The following is a 14,224-nucleotide window of genomic DNA, read 5'->3' on the forward strand; positions in this document are numbered from 1 at the left end:
TCTATTTATCGACAACACCAAAACGTGTATCTAAATAAAAAAACAGAGCCAGGCATTTCCAAGAACTGAGGGTAGAAGAAGAGAAGAATAAAACACCAAAACCCTAACCCTAGTCTCTTATCTTCTCCTCCCCACAAATGGAAACTCTAGGCGTCCTAATGATGTGCCCTATGATTCCTCCCTACTTAGAAGAAGAGCTAGACAAGAAATGCAAGCTCTTCCGATGTTGGGAATCTTCAGATAAGAAGGAATTCTTAAAGCAGAATTCGAATTCGATCCGAGCAATTGTCGGGAACGTGTTTGTGGGGGCCGATGCCGAGACGATTGAGGCTCTGCCTAATCTGGAGATTGTGTCGAGTTTCAGTGTGGGATTGGACAAGGTTGATCTTGGGAAGTGTAGGGAGAGAGGGATTAGGGTTACGAACACGCCCGATGTGTTGACGGATGATGTTGCGGATTTAGCTATCGGTTTGATTCTTGCTACGTTGCGCCGGATATGCGAGTCTGATCGGTATGTAAGGAGTGGATTGTGGATGAAGAAAGGGGATTTTAAATTGACTACAAAGGTTAGTTTTCTTCTTCTTCTCTTCTCTGTTCCTGTTTTCTCTTTCTTTCTTCTTTAGATTTAGTTTGTGCTTGGAAATACCAATTTTCATGAATTTAGAACTTATGTGTACATGGTTGATAATGCCTTGCCGTGCATTATGGATGACTGATGGGCCGACGCATGGGTTTAACGGATGGATAAGTGCTTGGGGTCTCAGTACCTGCTTCTTCTTTTTTGATTGATATTTAAATCTTTGTTTCGTTTTGGGGCTTTAGTTGCTGTCCTGAATTACTCATGGAAATATCAATTCTGGTGATTTATCCTGATACGGGCCAAAGCTAATACGCGTTACGTAAATGTATAAGCGTCTGGTAAATGGATAAGAAGTTAGAGTCCCTCTAGGAGAACGTTATGGTTACTGTCAGTTTCTTTCAGCTAGAGAGTAGTGGAGTCTTTAAGGTGTAGTTATGAGTTAGTGGTAGTGTCATGTTCTGGTTGAAATTATTGGTTGCATGTATTTTCTCACGTTCAGACAATTGTAGTCTTATATGAGTCATGTAGTGACTGCTTCTTCTTTATTTATGTACTTAAATTCTGTAGTAGTGAATGATGAAGCATATGAAAATTTACCCAAAATACTACTCTTAGGAAGCTGGTTCATATTGAATTGAACCAAACAGACTTATATCATTCTCTCTAGAAATCATAGCTCGTGGAGGGAGCAGATGAGGGTGTGGTCGGGGAAGAGAAGCAGGAAGGGCCTGTGACATTATGGTATCACGTATCAGAGCCAGACCCATGGCTGTGGAGAATGCTGATGCGGCGGAGATAGAAAGGATGAGAGCAGTTACTGAACGCTGAGACCGAGAACTACGAGAGCTCGGACAACAATTGGCGATGCTTAATACCAAATGTGATTGTAAGCACATGATTTCAAGTCACCTTTTAAAAGCAAAACCCACAATGCCTTACTTCTTCCCATAATTTACTACCCACACCCCACCTCCCTTTAAGTATACAAAAAACCCAAAAGAACATCAAATTTACAAAAGAATGCCATTGAGCCCTATGTTCGACAGTTCTCCTATTCCAAACGTATCTTCCGCCATTTTTTGCCAAAAATACACCAAATCCCTTTCTCTTTCAAATCTTGCTCAAAAATCATTTTTATTTCAATCAAACAACCATAATCTACCTATTTTGTAGATTTGACATCCCTCCAAGCACAAGATCCAATTTAAACAAAAACAAATCTCCATTTTCTTGCCCTAAATGCCAAATCTCGTCCTTCTAAAGAAAATTGATGGTCCAACAATCATTAACTTCATCTACCATAACATTCTTTGCCGCTATGGCATTCCCGAATCTATCATCACTGATAATGGAACCCCATTTAAAAATCAACGCATGGATGAGTTCTGCCAAGACTATAACTTTCGTCACCACTATTCTACTATATACGACCCTCAAGGCAATGGTCAAGCCAAAATATCAAATAAAACAATAATCAATATTCTTACCAAAATTGTCAATGAATCCGGTAGAGATTGGCCCACTAAACTCTTCCCAGCTCTCCTAGCTTACCGAACATCTTTTCACATCCCCACTGGTGCCACCTCATTCTCTCTTGTCTATAGCACAGAAGCTGTTCTTCCCATGGAGCTTGAACTCCAGTCACTTAGAATTTATCTACATGGTCTAACCACTGATGACGAACTTCGCCAAGCTCGTTTAAACCAACTAGATCTCTTACACGAACAACGTTTAACTGCTTTAGATCACTTACACGCTTACCAAAAACACCTTGTACGATCTTACAACAAACGTGTCAAACTGAGATTTTTCCGACATGCTGACTTAGTGCTCCGACAATGCTTCCACAAAAAGGTAAATTTCACCCAAATTGAGAAGGTTCTTACACCATTGCTATCGTATATTCACAAACAGTTTATCATCTCGCAAATGCTGATGGACACATTGTACAAGAGTCTGTTAATATTCAACATTAAAAAAAATTCTACCCATAACTATACTGTCGAAAAATCTGCTTAATCCCAGCTTCCCCAAATAAATAATTTTTTTAATTGCACACGGTTGCCTTCGGATCCAATGTTGCCTTCAGATAACATGATGCCTCCCTACAATGTCGCCTCGGATATAATGTCGCTTCTGATGCTATGTTGCCTATAACGTCACCTCAAATACGATGTCGCCTCGGTTATAATGTCGCCTCGGATACATGGTTGCCTCGATAAACAGTTCGTTGGATCCTTCAAACCTCCACTTATAGTCCGGAATGACTCCAAACTACCATGTTTATGGTCTCGTGCGACTCTATTGCACACCTTGTCCCACGCAATGTTTGCCTTCGATAATATGTTTCCTCAATCACCATTTTTTCAAAACCTTGCATTTGCAACGCATACTTTCTTTTCCAACTTATTAACTGGGGCAACCCATTACTTTCTACTTGAGCATCACGCTCCTTTTTCAACCCTTTATTACATTCTTCAAATTGTTTTTCAGCATTGTTTTCAAAACTTGCATACATACGAGGCGAATTGGATACCTTGAGATTGCTCTTTAGCTCCTCTCACATATCCTCTTTTCCAAAATCAACATGAAAACAATCTCGATGACATCGCTATTTGCTGCTGCCCTGCTATTTCATCTCCCGCTTTTTCCTTTTTTATTTCTTTATTATTTTTGCCTCATTTTCTCACTTCATGCCTATCTCCTTCTTGGTTACCCCATGACTTTACATGGGGCACCCAAGAGGGGCAATTTATAGGCACCCATTTTCCTTCGACCATTGCTTTTAAAACTAAGAACCCCATTTCGTACGATTCTACTTCTTTGCCACTTATTGCTCACAACAAGTGACAAAGAGGGGCAAATGTAAGCACATGATTTCAAGTCACCTTTTAAAAGCAAAACCAACAATGCCCTACTTCTTTCCATAATTTACTACCCGCACCCCACCTCCCTTTAAGTGTACAAAAAACCCAAAAGAACATCGAATTTACGAAAGAATGCCATTGAGCCCAATGTTCGATAGTTCTCCCATTTCAAACGTATCTTCGACCATTTTTTGCCAAAAATACACCAAATCCCTTTTTCTCCTCCAAATCTTGCTCAAAAATCATTTTTATTTCAATCAAACAGTCATCATGTACCTATTTTGTAGATTTGCCATCCCTCCAAGCACAAGATCCAATTTAAACCAAAAAAAATCTCCATTTTCTCGCCTTAAAAGCCAAATCTCGCCCCTCTAAAGAAAATTGATGGTCCAACAATCGTTAACCTCATCTACCATAACTTTCTTTGCCGCTATGGCATTCCCGAATCTATCATCACTGATAATGGAACCCTATTTAAAAATAAACGCATGGATGAGTTATGCCAAGACTATCACATTCGTCATCACTATTCTGTTATATACTACCCTCAAGGCAATGGTCAAGCCGAAATATCAAATAAAACAATAATCAGTATTCTTACCAAAACTGTCAATGAATCCAGTAGAGATTGGCCCACTAAACTCTTCCCATGACTCCTAGCTTACTGAACATCTTTTCGCACCCCCACTAGTGCCACCCCATTCTCTCTTATCTATAGCACAGAAGTTGTTCTTCCCATGGAGCTCGTACACCAATCTCTTAGAATTTCTCTACATGGTCTAACCACTGATGACGAACTTCGCCAAGCTCGTTTAAACCAACTAGATCTCTTAGATGAACAACGTTTAATTGCTTTAGATCACTTACACGCTTACCAAAAACGCCTTGCACGATCTTACAACAAACGTGTCAAACCGAGATTCTTCCGACCCAGTGACTTAGTGCTCCGACAATGCTTTCACAAATAAGGTAAATTTCACCCAAATTGGAAAGGTCCTTGCACCATTGCTATCGCATATTCACAAATAGTTTATCGTCTCGCAAATGCTGATGGACACATCCTATAAGAGCCTGTTAATATTCAACACTTGAAGAAATTCTACCCATAACTATACTGTCGAAAAATCCGCCTAATCCCAGCTTACCCAAATAAATAAATTTGTTTATTGCACATGGTTGCCTTCAGATCCAATGTTGCCTTCGGATAACATTATGCCTCCCTACAATGTCGGCTCGGATATAATGTCGCTTCGGATACTATGTTGCCTATAACGTCGCCTCGAATACGATGTCGCCTCGGATACATGGTTGCCTCGGTAAACGGTTCGGGGATCCTTCTAACCTCCACTTATAGTATGGAATGACTCCAAACTACCATGTTTATGGTCTCGTGCGACTCTAATGCACACCCTATCCCGCGCAATGGTTGCCTTCGATAATATGTTGCCTCGATCATCATAATTAGCAAGTCGGATGGCTTGAGATAGCTCTTTAGATCACTTACATGCTTACCAAAAACGCCTTGCACGATCTTACAACAAACGTGTCAAACCGAGATTCTTCCGACTCGGTAACTTAGTACTTCGACAATGCTTCCACAAACAAGGTAAATTTCACCCAAATTCGGAAGGTCCTTACACCATTGCTATCACATATTCACAAACAGTTTACCGTCTTGCAAATACTGATGGACAAATCCTATAAGAGCCTGTTAATATTTAACACTAAAAGAAATTCTACCCATAACTATATTGTCGAAAAATCCGCTTAATCTCAGCTTACCCAAATAAATAATTTTTTTTATTGCACACGGTTGCCTTCGGATAACATGATGCCTCCTACAATGTCGCCTCGGATATAATGTCGCTTTGGATACTATGTTGCCCACAATGTCGCCTTGGATATAATGTCGCTTCAGATACTATGTTGCCTATAACGTCGCCTCGAATACAATGTCGCCTCGGATACAATGTTGCGTCGGTTATAATGTCGCCTTTAGTACATGGTTGCCTTGATAAATGGTTCCAGGGATCCTTCAAACCTCCACTTATAGTCCGGAATGACTCGAAAGTCCAAACTACCATGTTTATGGTCTCGTGCGACTCTAATGCACACCATATCCCGTGCAATGGTTGTTGGAACGTAACTCAACTGAACAGGGGCCCTATAGGAGGCTTCTTACGTTCCTAATCGCTCAATTTCTTCCCCATATTGGTTATCAATAAATTTACGCCGAAGGCCTCCTTTTTCTTCTTTCAACCTCTAAAAATATTCTTCTGAAAAGTGACATGTCTCAATTTGGTATTTCCAATTCCAAGTACCTCATCTTTTTTAGATTTATACATCTCTTTCTTATCGATTAAATGTTTGACTTTCTTTTCTTTACATTCCCACAAAAAGTTATTTTGGATTCTTTTTTCTTAACTTTGAAGCTACTTGACTAGGAACGGAACTTTGAATTAAGACATGAAATAGAATGAAAGCTTAGAGAATGAGACTTAATAAGAGCTATTCTTCCTACCAACGACGAGTAACTCTTTCCATGAGTCTAACTATCTTTCAGCTCTCTCCACTACCATTCCCGAAAGAGCCTTTGATGGAATGCGATATCCCATATGACCTCGATGTATGCAATCAGGAAGTGCTTATGTTTTACATTCCAATAATGAACTATGCTCTTGTATTCTTTCTTATTCACCATTAATTTCCACCACTGAACTTTCCCAACGTTCATCTTTAGACCTGAAACCAACTTAAATGGGATGCCTTTTCCAATTTATCATTTAAAATATTTATGATATCATCGGCAAATTCAAACTGTCATTTTATTCACATTTCTGCTAACATTTGTTCTAACTTTAACCGAGGAAATGGTTTTGGCTGAAAAAAATCAATTTTGAGATTTGACTTATCCACTTGAATGCAGAAAATTGCAGATAGTAATTCGGTACCAAAGTAGGAACTTCCAATATATGGTTCAATAGATAAAGTTACTGCTGGGTTAGTAGCCAATGTTTTATCATGAAAGAATGATTATGTATTAGATTCATATAGGCTAGTAGTGACACTGCCTATCAGATTACTTTTTCCTATTTAGTTTTAGATTTCTTTCAAATGGATTAAGAAAACCCTGTTATTTAATGTGGAGTCAAAACAAATCATCTATATGAAGCAATTCAGAGGCTTCATAGGATAAGAGCAAATGTGTATAAGTTGACTAATATCCTTAGATGGCCTAAAACAATCTTTACTGCATGTGTGCATGAGTACGACAGAACAATGACAAGTCCTAGTATTCTGAATGTGAGTTCCATTGGGTGCGTGGGTGTATTGTCTCTGTATGTCTTTATGCATGTGTGCGCATAGAGAGATATTAGAACACTTTACCAGCTTATAGTAAACATAAAATGACAAAGAACTGGGTTACAATACAATAATACATATATTTTGAACAATCTGAGTAGGAATGACTGCTGCTGTGAAGAGGTGCAATCAAACTAAAGTTTTTTGGGTCCTTTTTTCTGAAAAGAAAATATCACTGGAGATCTCCTCTCCTCTTTATGATGACCTGTTTTGCTGGATACAAGTTCCTTGTCTTGCCCCATGAGATTGTTTAAGCCAAATGGGTGTCTGATAAGAGGTTCTTTAATATGCTGAGTACTGGAGAGTGATGAGGATTAGAGACTCGAATAAAGATGCTTCTATTGAATCCTCAAAACAATGTACGGAATTTAGAGGATTCCCATTCCTTGCCATATTGGACACATGTATACGAACATTCTTAGCTCTTGTTTTTGAAGATTGTCTATGTTATCGTATACACTTGCTGTTTCTTTTAGCAAATCTCATAGGGATCTATTGTCTACAAATTTGTGGGGACTCACAAAGCTCCTTTGAATCCTGAAGCGCCTATGAAGTCTTTCTTTCTTCCATGGTTGCTTCATGAATTGGCCAATCTTACATTCAGTGTCTAACTTTACCCAAAAAAATACTGAAGTAGCTACATTCTTTTTCCTTGAGAAAGATCCCAGCTGTGTTTTCATCATTTCATTAGAAAAACTGCCCTGAGAATGCTAGTCCTACTTAACTCGGGGCAATCTCTTTCTTTGAGGAAGATCTCTCTTATATGCTTGTGTTTCAAATACTTAGTCAACTCTCACTCTATCTGTTTTTACCGATGGTTCTTCCTTGCAGTTCACCGGCAAATCTGTTGGCATTGTAGGGCTGGGCAGGATTGGTTTGGCCATCGCAAAGAGGGCCGAAGCATTTAGTTGTCCCATCAGCTACTACTCAAGATCAGAAAAAACCGATTCAAAATTCAAATATTATTCAAGCATTCTTGATTTGGCAGCCAACTGCCAGATCCTTGTGGTCGCATGCCCGCTAACAAAAGAAACCTATCACATCATCAATCGGGAAGTCATTGAAGCATTGGGTCCAAAGGGTGTCCTTGTGAACATCGGGAGGGGCCCGCTAGTGGACGAGCCTGAGCTTGTGTCAGCACTGGTTGAAGGGAGGTTAGGTGGGGCCGGGCTTGATGTATTCGAACACGAGCCTGAGCCACCCGAGCAACTGTTTGGGCTCGACAATGTGGTGCTGTTGCCCCATGTGGGAAGTGGCACGTGGGAAACCCGCAAGGATATGGCGGACCTCGTGATTGGAAACTTGGAGGCGCATGTGCTGAAAAAACCGTTGTTAACTCCAGTCGTGTGATTGTGGGAAGAAGGGATGAGATCGCCAGTATGGCGCTATTTATTGGGGAAGTCTGTTGGGAATTTGGAGGATATTTGTCCAAAGGTATGGTTTATCTCACAACTCTGAGTATGTTACTAAAAGATTGTCAAAGATTTCTACTTGATTTGAGCAAATGCTTGTGACCTTTATGGCTCTATTTATGGGGGAAGTCTATTAGGAATTTCGAGGATATTTGTCCAAAGGTATGATTTTTCTTACCACTGTGAGTATGTTACTAAAAGGAGATTTTTTTATGGTGAATGGGCACATAGATAGGTACTGGTGATACCGCCCTTGATATTTGATCCAAGAGCAGTGCACTTTTTAATGTGCTGTTGCTGGATCAAATATCAACGGTGGTACTTCTTTTGTACCACCAATACCCATCTACATACCCACTTACATATAATTTCTCTACTAAAAGATTGTCAAAGATTTCTACTTGATTTGATCAAATGCTTGTGACCTATATGGCACTATTTATGGGGAAAGTATGTGGGAATTTGGAGGATATTGTCCGAAGGTATGATTTATCTTCCATCTGTATGTTGCTAAAAGACTGTCAAGGATTTCTACTTGATTTGAGCAATTGCTTGTGACTTTTATGGCACTATTTATGGGGGAAGTATGTTGGGAATTTGGAGGACAAAGTTATGATATACAACTGTATGTTGCTAAAAGATTGTCAAAGATTTCTACTTGATTTGATCAAATGCTTGTGACCTGTATTGGGCTATTTATGGGAAAAGTATGAGGGAATTTGGAGGATATTTGTCCAAAGATATGATTTATCTTACACCTGTGCTCCGTTCCTTTCGACGTAAAATTTGTTTTATGTTCACATAAAACAAATTTTACGTCCATTTTTTACGTCGAAAGGAACGGAGATTTGATCAAATTCTTGTGACCTTTTTCTATCGAAAGTACTCAATGATCTTTTGTCCCAAGTATTTGATTCAGGAGGAATGCTTCAGTGAAGCGTTAGCTACTATTGTGGTAGTGGGTTCCACATTGAGGGAATTTTGGATCTTGGGAAAGTTTTTTTCTGGAATTATTTTCATGTAAATGAATTTTCCAGTGTTTGTTAAACTTATTTTCTCTGGATATTTTCCAAAATAAAACCTTTTCTTGTTTTTCAATTAAAACTGCAAACCTACTTTACCTGGAAGTTTATTTTCAATAGAATATTTTTCCTATTGAAATATTATTTCCAAAATTTTCTTTTTCCTAGATCCTCACTCTGTTAATCATTTTAACCAGAAAATCTGTAAAATAATGGAGGAGCAACACCATCAAAATATAGGGTATGATTTTTGGGCATGTTCAGATGAACAGAACTTTTAGAAATTTGTTTTGGATTTTTTTTTCCTGAATTTTTTTTTTATGAGCAGAAAGAAGAATGAGAATTAAAACTAATTTTTGGTCCTGAAACAAAGTCATAGCTACCCTCAAAACTGGCTTTAACGATAGGGAAAAGCGAGTGGTCTCATAAGTTCGAGTCATGCAGAAAGCGGAGGAATTTTGGGGGAAATGTTTGCACTCATTTCTAGGAATATTCAGTCATAAAAGACGAGTAGCCAAGTGGCAGTTCATTTGGACCGGGTCAGTGAAACTATATGCCACGCTGGCAATTGATGGACGTGTGGAACAAAGTGCATGTACTAAAGCCTAGAAGGAATGGTAGTTACTAAAGATTTTCTAGGGGATATTTATCTCTAAAGCCGATTCATCTTCCCAGGTGAGTCTTTCTCTTTAATTCAACTATCCCTCGCATTAGTGTTTCTTTTGTGGCGTTTTGTTGGTCTGTCGAACCTGAGAGTCGTTTGCGTTCTGTGCGCATTGACTAGTCGTGAGTTGTTAACGTTTTGCGCGTGACGACATGTCATTCACATTCTGCGTGTGTGGACATCTCTACTTTTAGCATCACATCTGCACCTAAAAAGTCCTTTCCATATGTGTAAAGGCAGGAGAGCCCAAAGAATAAGTGTCGTTCCCCTCGTCTTCTCAATCGCCTAATATCCATTCAATGTGACAGAAATGTTTCGGTCGTCGAACCCTTTGAATTTCCGATTTTTTTCCACTCGAGAGAGGCTAGCATGCCTGCATGCGCACGCGCACACACACGCTCCACCCCCACACACGGTTGCACAGACCGACTGCGCGCGGGCAGCTTTTAAACCGAACAAGTTTCAATAAAAATTGCAAAAACTCCTTTTCTATGTACGTTAACTCAATAGATTAAATACCAGTATACTACACTCTCAGAACTCCAGCTTGCTAATCCAATAACCCCCAAATCTCGTTAATATTAGAAATCTTATCTTCATTGGAAACCTACTCCAATAAGGATTCTATTTAAATAACCCAGCAACACCAATCAATTTCTATTATAAACAACCCAAAACGTGACAACTCACATACTTGCAGCCAAAACGAAGTCTCCAAGCAAACCACTCGTGGAATAAAAATCCCATCTCTTAGAAAACTCAGGTTGATTGAGAAGTTTTCCAAACACTAGTGAGTAAGTAAAACTAGTAGCGACATTTCCAACTAGGGAACTAATCTAGCAAAGTCTCACAACCACACATCCAACTGCTTGCTCCCGGTCATTCTGTCCATAATCAGGCCACCAGATCCTAACTGGTAATCTGTCTCAACTTCGTTGGGCCAATGTTCCAGGATGGGCCAGGTTCTGAGAGCTAACCTTTGTCCCCCGTTCGCTACTTATTTCGTGTGGGGGGGGGGGGGGGGGGGGGGGGGGGCATCATATAGAATGAATGATACTCCAAAAGAAAAGGTCCATAGAACCGGTGGTGACTTTTTTCCTCAACTTCTCATATCCGCAGAACGTAGATCAGACCCTGGCAAACGGATTATTAGGTGCTGGCATCCCAGGCCACCAGGAGGCGAGCGGAGTGAGGGCGAGGGACCAAACGCAACGACACTGGCGCTTCTGCCCATATCTTTTAGCTGGCAACGCTTTCCTTTCTTTTAGATCCCTGCCCCGTCTCTGCTTCGGGGATGGTGGAATCCCCGTCCCGTCCCCGCCCTGCCCCGCACACTTCAGGGAAACGTGTTTATTAGATTTTATTGTTAGAAACATTCTACTATAAATGCATTTGAGAAATATATTAAGGAAAACCGTAGCCCACGTCAGGTTGGATCAGGTTAAGGCTAGCCCAACTTGAAATAGCATTCCCTATACCCTAGCCCGGTTGAGGATGGTCAACCTTAATCCAACCCACCTCTAAATCTCTTAACCCTAACCCAAGCCATTCAACCCAAATCGAGTCAGGTCGGGTTGGTTCAGGGTCACCTAGGGCCAAACAGAAACATACAAGAAGAAAACATAACCCAAAGTAAATCATGATAAAATTAGAGAAGAGAGGTCACATTCAGGTTGGGTCAAGTTGCCAAGGCCTCAACCCGAAATTAAATCGGGTTGGCTTTTCAAACCCAACCCAAGCCAAAATCGAGCTGAACCCATCGAGTTTGGGTTGAGCTCGACCCAAGTTGCACTCTACTTATACGGGAATGCCTGAAAGCATAAGGTTGGCCGAGAGTTGTCATCAAAACAAAAGCGAAAAATAAAAGGAAGTGATATATCCGCCCCTTTTGATTACTTGGGACAGCCAGGCCAGTGTAATCAGCACCTCTGCAATCGTTGATGCACTGCTGTTGGGTGTCCCAAGTAATCAAAACAGGCGAAGATATCACTTCCCAAAATAAAAGTGGGGTTTATCATTCTTGTAAGGAATCTAACCGGATAGAACTCACCCCTAAAAGCTAGCCGTTAGAGGAAGGGTGCCCATTCCCTTATAACCAATCCCCATCCATCTCACTTTACAGATATTTTGTTTTTGCGTGGAACCCCAACAATTGTGAGTAGAATTTTGGGAAAAATACACTTAGACCTCGTGAGGTTTCTGACACATTCAACTTAACCCCTAATGTTTAAAAAGTTACAAGGAAACCACCTGCACTTTTCAATTTGTGTAAGGTAGACCCCCTCAGTTGACTGTTCGTCCACAGATTGAAGGGTTAGGATGATCCGATGGAGATGATTTTTTGGGCACACCATATCTATGTCAGGCCCATCAAATGAACACTTTGGATCATCCAAACAATGTGGGCCCAGTGTGTTTTTGGTATTGACACCCACAGATTTATTATAAATGTAGTAATAATGTAAGGACTATTTAAAAAGGAAGAAGGAGGGGGGGTGGGATGATACTTGCCCAAATTGCTCAAACACTCATCCAAAATTCCAAACAATTTGCGTGGAACCCCAATTGTGAGTAGAATTTTTTAATGTTACAAAACACCACTCATAAATAGTCATAAATGAAGAAAGGAAATGATATTTGGGAGACCGTTAAAGATATTTTTGTATATTGCCGTCCTTCAATCGGATCGTTGCTAACAAAGAACCCTATGTGAAGATGACATCACATCAAATGGGAGATTTGTGGAGGACGAGAAATTCAGAAATGTTAGTTTGGAAGGCATGGAGGCAAATGCCGGAATGGTGGCCGGTTCCCACCAGCGGAACGAGTTGGTCATGATTCAACTCGGGGTCTGTTTTTTCCCTTCTATTTTGCTACTTCTTCTTGATGTTAGCTGGTTGTTTTTGGATGCACTGTTCATCTTTTTGGAAACCTCATTGCCTTAAGTTTTATTTCTCACGGGTTTGTTTCTGTGGACAAAGCAGCCTAAGCCCCTGAAACATTTGAATGGACAAGTTTGTCAGATCTGTGGAGATACTGTTGGGCTTACGGCTACATGTGATACCTTTGTTGCTTGCAATGAGTGTGCCTTCCCAGTCTGTCGGCCTTGTTATGAATATGAGCGGAAAGATAAGAACCGGTCTTGTCCTCAGTGCAAGACTAGGTACAAAAGGCACAAAGGTTAGCTTATTGGGGTATTGGCTCTTTTGAATTCTACTGCTTTTATCTGTCATAATATAATGAGACTTCTGTTTACACCTGATTTAATTATGCTATAAACCAAGTTAACTATGTAAAAAATTTCAGGGAGTACTTGGGTGGAGGGAGATGATGATGATGACCTGGAAAATGAGTTCAATTGCACACATGTCAATGGAAAGGAAGCACGTCAGTGGCAAGCACAAGGGCAGGGAGAAGATGTTGATCTGTCTTCTTCCTCTAGACACGACCCAATTCCACTTTTGACCAATGGGCAGCTGGTAGGATTGATCAATAATAAGAAAAACTTGAGTGTTATTTTTTTTTTTTTTTTTTAAAACCTTAATGTTTGAGTTTTCATCATCCCTTTTTAAAAACTATATGCACGAGTAGTGTGACTTCTCTACTTCAAATGATTGGATGCTGAAATGGAAGCCCCTTATTTTGTTGGCTATCGCTATATCAAACTCTAGAATGATTTTTGATATCCATCAGTTGCAGTATGCTTTACATATTTTATTTTTTGCATCCAGCTTTAAGCCTTCATGTCCAGGCTCCTTTTGTTTTTATATTACCCTAGAATACCCTGCTCTCTTCTTTACTTAACCTGTTAGGAATACCTTTTTCCCTAGAAGCAACACTGAAATAGGCAATAATCACCACAATTCTTTCTCTTTTCTTGAAAGATTTAGAGAAAGTGTTTGGTCAAATTTGGGTTTCAAATTGCCTCTGTTTTTGGAGATCTATGCCAAAATCTGTCAGTGTTGTTAATGTCTTTGTAGGTGAATAGGATTTTGGGATATACTTCACCTTTCCTTCTGATAATTGGAATTTCAGAATCTATGTTAATGGTGTCATACTCCGTGTTATGAATATGGGTGTACCAATGGTTGGCTTTGAAACTGTGTCTATTAATGGTGGCTCAGCTGATTTTGTTTCTCATTGACTTCCAATAGCCAAGTCAAACTCGGCAAGTGAAGATTGATTTTGAATCAGATCGCTGTTGTTGAAAGATTGATTATGAATTTTGATGATAGAGAAAACCGATAAAATTAAGGCTTTTCTCACTAGTTCCAATTCACTAAAAGGCATTTATGATAGAAACTGGTCCTATTTTT

At 39.9% G+C, this 14,224-nt stretch overlaps 1 protein-coding gene and 1 pseudogene across 2 annotated transcripts in view; both read left to right on the top strand.

Annotated features, from left to right (window-relative positions):
• Nucleotides 1-8,371, top strand: LOC143845567 (glyoxylate/hydroxypyruvate/pyruvate reductase 2KGR-like). Its single transcript, XM_077353945.1, has 2 exons — nt 1-566; nt 7,642-8,371. Exons 1-2 carry the CDS (start codon nt 138-140, stop codon nt 8,158-8,160), a joined length of 948 nt encoding a protein of 315 aa, XP_077210060.1. The 5' UTR covers nt 1-137; the 3' UTR covers nt 8,161-8,371.
• LOC143845566 (putative cellulose synthase A catalytic subunit 1 [UDP-forming]) overlaps nt 8,113-14,224 on the top strand; it is a 25,603-nt pseudogene continuing 19,491 nt past the window's right edge. The window contains exons 1-4 of the transcript XR_013234477.1: nt 8,113-8,244; nt 12,624-12,757; nt 12,893-13,088; nt 13,215-13,387. The product of XR_013234477.1 is annotated as a putative cellulose synthase A catalytic subunit 1 [UDP-forming] (transcript). The remainder of the gene's footprint in view (nt 8,245-12,623; nt 12,758-12,892; nt 13,089-13,214; nt 13,388-14,224) is intronic.

Source organism: Tasmannia lanceolata, unplaced genomic scaffold (genome assembly GCF_043159265.1).
Source record: "Tasmannia lanceolata isolate RefF3 unplaced genomic scaffold, GAP_Taslan_0.1 ptg000015l, whole genome shotgun sequence".
Taxonomy (NCBI): domain Eukaryota; kingdom Viridiplantae; phylum Streptophyta; class Magnoliopsida; order Canellales; family Winteraceae; genus Tasmannia; species Tasmannia lanceolata.

Coding starts and splice junctions, on each gene's coding strand:
- LOC143845567 (XM_077353945.1), top strand. CDS start 138: ATGGAAACTCTAGGCGTCCTAATGATGTGCCCTATGATTCCTCCCTAC. Junction 567..7,641: donor ATTTTAAATTGACTACAAAG/GTTAGTTTTCTT, acceptor TCTTCCTTGCAG/TTCACCGGCAAATCTGTTGG.